The sequence below is a fragment of the Petaurus breviceps genome, unplaced genomic scaffold (assembly GCF_028583685.1).
Source record: "Petaurus breviceps papuanus isolate PSGF00001 unplaced genomic scaffold, PetGlider_PUasm1.0 174, whole genome shotgun sequence".
NCBI lineage: Eukaryota > Metazoa > Chordata > Mammalia > Diprotodontia > Petauridae > Petaurus > Petaurus breviceps.
In genome coordinates, this window is record NW_027185761.1 from 25,486,476 (window position 1) to 25,492,475 (window position 6,000).

Sequence of the window (6,000 nt, forward strand, 5' to 3'; positions counted from 1 at the left end):
CTCAACACACATTCACAGATGCTTAGAAACGGTATCTATCAGCTAATAGAAGCAGTTTTTTTCTGTACCTGGGATCTAGTTCATTCAGGCCTGATGTCTTGAATTATTTGAGGACAGCTAGGTACTCTCTTATTACCTCCCTATTTATCATGGGTTTGAATCCCCTATTAGCCACTTCTATTCCATCCTTTCTAACTTCTAAGTCATTCTTCTTGCTAGAGAAAACAGAAGTAAAATATGAGTTGAGGTTGCTTTTTAAATTTTTAATAGCATCCATATGGCACTCATCAGCTCCTTGTTGTCATTTGTCTACATGTGGGATGTATCTTTACATCATAGCAGATACATAATAAATAGCTATTGAATGAATGGCCAACCTGATGCCCTGGCATTAGTTCCTGAAGTCTAGCAGACTTCCCAGATTTTTTGGAGGAAAGGGTAAGAAGCTATGATCTCAACCTTGACAGGAACTCTTCCCTTCTCTCCATTTCTCCACACTTTCCTTCCACAAAGATCTGTTTCTCAGAGCAAGAACAATTGGAGGTCACAAGGTATGAGGAACAGCTCAAGTCATGACTCCTTACATACTTTTCCTCTGCCTGGAGTTGAAAACCCAGGAAGAGGGGCTCTACTGTGAGCTGGAAATAAATTGGAGAGGGGGGAAGAACTTAAGATGGATTCTGGCCAGCTTTTGGGTCAGGAGAGCAAGCAGGAAAGTGATGCCCTGGAGATATGTGACTTTTAGTGAGGTATGAGAAGAGGAGAAGCTGCTCCTAATGGGGGAAGAGTGGTAGAAGGGTTTGTTTGGTTTTTGGTGGGGGCTGCTGTAAGGGTGGAAAGTTGGTGAGGTTCTTGATTATGTCAGAGGGATGGAGGGGCCCTGACTGTGGGGGCTGGTTGTCTGAAGGGTGTCTTACTGAGGGGGAAAACAATTCCTAGATAGGGTCCTGAGCATGTGGGTGGTGCTGGGTTAGGGAAAGGGAAAGGGTAAAGCTCCTAGGCTGTTCTAGTGACTTTTCAGAACTTGTTTCCTAGGAATGAGTAGAAGCCCTGAACTCTCTCCTAGTATTGGCTGTAGGGAAGTTTGGAGTGGAGATAGATTCCCTCAGTGGGAAATCAAAAGAATTTTGATTGCAGTAAGTTTCCTGAGTCTAGTGTTGTCTGATGGCCAGGTAGGTGAAAAGTCTGTGGGGGAGTGAAGCCTTCCTCACCTCACTGAAGGACTCCCAAGCTCTTACGTAAGCACTTAGTTGGCCGTGGACTCTGTGCCCTGGAACAGAGTCCAGCTATGTCACATCTCTTTAGTTCTAATCCTGAGTTTCCTGGGCAGTTTGAACACAGCAGTGGGATAGGCAGACATGGAGTGAGTGTTTGGGGGAAAACATGGTCAGAACTGGATTAGACCTAAGGACCCCTATTAAGGGAGGACTGAACTAAGCATAGTCTTGGGACCTGGGAGGGTCCAGATGTCTAGACCAGAGGTTTAAATTAGAAAATTTATTTCCTGACTTGGGAACAGCTATTGCTAGTAAAGCAGCTAAGCTGTGAACCAAGTTGTAGGGATGTCAGGCTAAGGGAGGGAGGTGGAAGAGGGGTCTGGATAGTAGTAGATTGCTTCTCGTTGGTTTTGTTGTTATAATGCCAAAAGAAAAACAAGCCCTAGAGCTTCCTTTGCTGGGGAGAGGTTGGGAGGAAGAGAAGTGTGACTTGGTTGGAATGAGTGGTCTTTGTTTCCTTTATAGGTCTCAACCAGTACAGCTGACCAGGATGGAATATGCAATGAAGTCCCTCAGCCTTCTTTCTCCCAAGTCTCTTTCCAGGTGAGGTTTGTCCATATTCAAATTTAATAGATCAATTCTCTAAGCCATATGGCCACAAGAAGGCACCCATTAAGTAGATCTTGCCCTCTGGCAGCTTATTTATGTTGTGAAGTTCACCATCGAAGTCTTCCTGAAATGTCTGGAATAGATTTCAGAAGGAAGAGAGACATCATTTGGTTGAGAAAAGAGGGGAGGCGGCTACAGGTTGGGAGAGGGTAAATGAAGAAGTTGGGAGTTATAGAGAGTACTCATCCTTACTGCCTTCTCTGGCTTTCCAGCTGGATAGCAGTAAATACCTCTGTGGTGACACAGCCACTGTGGACCGAAATGAATCATGTGACCAAAGCCCGACCCTACCGTGTGAGCAATTTGGACCGGAGTGTTCGGAAGGGCATCATGGCTGATAGTCTCTTAGACCTCAGCCACAAGGTAAGAGACTATGTGAGATAGGCTAATCTTGGTATCTAGTTGCAACTAATTAGCTTCTGTATTTAGAATACTGTTTTAGTGAGGCCGAGGATCCAGGTTCTGGTTTACATCTCTATATACTAGGCAAGAGTGACCCAATCATACGTGAAACCCAACCCACCTTGAGCTAAAGGTGGATTAGGATCTTTTGCAATCAGTTTCAGAACAGGAAGAAACCTTGGGCTGATCAATTTTAAACCAATCTCTGTAGTTCTCAGTTTAAAAAAAACTGAGCCCCATAGAAGGTAAGAAATATGTCTGAATTTATGGCCACTTTGCCAGGCCCTCTCATCTCATGCATGTGGGGTACTTCCCCTTCTCAATTTTCCTTGTATTTGTTTATCATTGTGTTACAGCCTACCCAGGAGAACAAAAACTCCTTGAGGGCAGGGACTTAAAAAAATCTTATTTTAGATTGATAGCTCTTTGTTTTTATAACACTTTCACATTTGTCTCTCTCTGTATGGCTTATGCCTTGTAAAAGAGACTAGAAAAGGAAGGAGATGCAGCAATTCAACAAAACCAACAAATATATTAGGTATTTCACAATATGTACAATATTCTATACACAAAATAACCCTCTCTTCTCCAACCTCCAAAGAGAGAGAGAGGTACATTTTTCAACTCTTCTCTAGAACTAGCTTATCATCATAATTTCAAGGTTGATTTTTTTCTTTTCTTTTTTTCCCCATTGTTTGTCATGTGCATATCTCCTTGTATCAGTTGCTAAGTCTTGGAGAGACAATTTTTGTCTTTATTATACGCACTGCCTTGAACATGTTTGAATTGAATTAGTGACAGAGGTAGGACTAGTACCCAGTCTCTTGACTTTCAGTTCTGTTTTATAGTAGTTTTTTAGGCAAACTATTATATATAATCAAGTCCCTTCCATAATCACAGGAAGAGAGCCCTTTGGTTGAAGTTTGGTGTGAGGAGGAGCCTTAGGGATCCCCTTTAGACCAAGGGTTTTTTACTTTTTTGTGTATCATACACACTTTTGGCTGTCTAGTGAAGCCTATGGATCCCTCAGAAGGATGTTCTTAAATGCTTAACTATATGATTAAAAGTAAAATTGAGTATATTGAAATAGTTATCAGAAAATTAAAAAAAAACATTTTTATTAAATCCCATGTGAAGAACTTTTGCCTTTGACCCTTAAAAGGCTAGTTAGGTTGGGCAACCTTCTGAAATTTGTCAATAATAACATCTAATAGTCTGAGCAGTATCCCAAACTCTATATATATTACTTGCCCTTGGAGTACTTCTGGACTAATGGTAGACCCCATGAGGAAATTATCTCAGTCTAGTTTTCTGGTGATGAAAGAAAATTATATGAAACAAATATTAAGAATATTTTAGAGTAGTGTAATGGACACATAGAGACAAAGAACCCAAGGCTAGTCAATTATTCTGAGCATCAGTTTATTGAGCTGGCCAGCGACAGTCTCCCAAGGAAACCTTAGGGGAGCTGCCCCGACCATAGGGAAAGGGGGAATATTTAAAGTCAAAAACTGACAAAAATAGGTGTGGGAAACAAAGTTAGTCTTGTGGGAAGTAAAGTTAGTCTGACAATGGTAGATAAGCACATCCGCTGTAGCCAGGCCTTGGTCTGGACAGTTGTATAGTCTTTGCCCTGATTTATTGTGAGACCCAGATGCCCAGGATCATTCTGACATCTTATCAGGAAGTATGGCCAGGTCTGTTTCTCACAAGAGAGAGGCTCCTGGTTAAGCATGTATAAGTTCAGGAAGAATTCAGTAATTTTCCAAACTTGTTACATACAGGGGCTTAGTATATGAGGCCATGGGCATTTCAAGTAGGTGTGAAGGGACAAGTTCTGGTCCTTACTTTGGTGTGGTCACCAGTTATGACTCTGGGCAAGTAGCTCAAGTTCTGTGTACTTTTCCTGTCCTCATCTATGAAATGGGGATAAAATTGGACTATATCCAAAGTCTCTTCTAGCTGTATAGCCTTATCCTCAAGGAGACAGTTTCCAGCCAACTAGCCAGGATGAAGAAGGAGATATATTTTAACTTCCCCAAACAATGGTACTTTGTGCAAACCTTGGTTGAATCATGGTCCTTTGCTTCTTGGATTCTTGTGATGCTTTTTATCCCTAGAGATGTCAACTGGTTTAATTTCCACTTAATATCCATCCTGTAGGGACAAAATCTAAAACTCAAGGAATTGTGGAATTGAATCCTGTAAACTAAAAGGAAACAAACAAATTAATAAAAAAAAAAAAAGAAAAGAAAAAAATATCCATTCTGAAGAAGGATAGAACTCCAGGGTTGGAAAAAACTGGGGTGTGACTATCCTTATTAGAAAAGGATTATCAGCATGAAGCTGGAAAGAAACCTTACAGGTCATCTAGTCCAAGCCCCTCACTTCCTAGTGGAGAAAACCAGAAAAGGAAGGACTTTCAACATCCATTTGGTCTTGAATAAACCCTTCACCTCAGCTGCTGAAGTTGGACTATATATCCTAAGGTCTCCTCCAGCTTTGTATCTATGATCCTAAGTCAATGTAAAATTTGAACCCAGTCAAGGACTCTAAAACCAACTCTCTTTGCCATATACTACATTGCCTCTTGGCTTTGAAGAAGGCATGACAAATGCCACTATAGGGTCTGGAATTCCCCAGGCTGGGGAAACCCTATACCTCCCTCATAACTGTGGGGTGTCCTTTTTATACCAAAGGAAGAGGTCAAGGAGCTCCAGACTGATTATAGGTGGTAGTTTAATAAATCATTATGAATACTCACAAAACAAGGGCAATGTTTGGTATGAGGCAGTGGACAAACACTTCAGTGGATCCCTGCAAAAGAACCCCCAAAATCCCCATAGTAATTACAGAAAACAGAAAAAGGGAAGAGGAGCTAGAGAGTGCATCCCTACTGATTGGAGGATTGTTTTGGTTTTCTGCTTAGTAATGAGCTTGGGCATTAAGCCAGTGTTATACCCAAACATAAGTTTGTGTATGGATCATGTACCAGTCACATATAGGTCATGATATTCTTGCTATGGCTTTCATAGGTTATATTATCATTAGTTATGAGTCACTGTATAAGTTATGATTCAATATTTAAGTTATGATTTTTAACAGGTCACCATATCCAGGCTTCCACCTTTCACAGAATTTGTTTTATGGCTTTTTACTTATTATTGTATTTTATGGCTTTTTCCCAGTAGGAACCTTATAGCCACATCATTCCTTTTTCCCTTTCTTCTCCAGAGAATTCTTATATATCCTCCTTCATCCTTATTCTGTAAAATTTTGATGTAATTAAAAGTAAGACAAATAAGGCCAATAATTGTGCTTTTTGCCTTCCTCTTAAAGGGAGAGGACAAGGGAGAGTAATTATCTACCCTCCTTGCCCCTCTCCCCCCAACAACCACATTCCGTGAAGCCAATCAAGAGTTAAGCTCTTTTTCTCATTAGAACTTCTTCTAGACTCCCTCCCACCCCCACCCCCAGCAAGTCTGGCTGTTTTCTGTTTGTCAAACACTGTTTGATCAATTACCTTAAGGGAGCTTCTCCCCCCTCCCCTCAGGCTTCACTTGGAGCCCATATACACCACATTCTAAATGTGATTCTAGAAAATGCTGTTTTTGTTTGGGCAATCCCAAAGTCCCATATCAAAGCATACTTAGAGTTACCTGTGGTTCTGAGAGACTGAGTGACTTACTCACTGTTAGCATGGGTTAGAGGC

At 41.2% G+C, this 6,000-nt stretch overlaps 2 protein-coding genes across 3 annotated transcripts in view; both read left to right on the plus strand.

Moving 5' to 3' along the window:
• RPUSD3 (RNA pseudouridine synthase D3) overlaps positions 1–6,000 on the plus strand; it is a 320,316-nt gene that overhangs the window by 286,837 nt on the left and 27,479 nt on the right. The window lies entirely within an intron of this gene.
• Positions 1,324–6,000, plus strand: part of CIDEC (cell death inducing DFFA like effector c) — a 13,716-nt gene continuing 9,039 nt past the window's right edge. Inside the window, exons 1-3 of the mRNA XM_069083978.1 lie at positions 1,324–1,363; positions 1,743–1,820; positions 2,099–2,249. Coding sequence (XP_068940079.1) covers positions 1,359–1,363; positions 1,743–1,820; positions 2,099–2,249 — 234 coding nt within the window. The 5' untranslated portion in view covers positions 1,324–1,358. The remainder of the gene's footprint in view (positions 1,364–1,742; positions 1,821–2,098; positions 2,250–6,000) is intronic.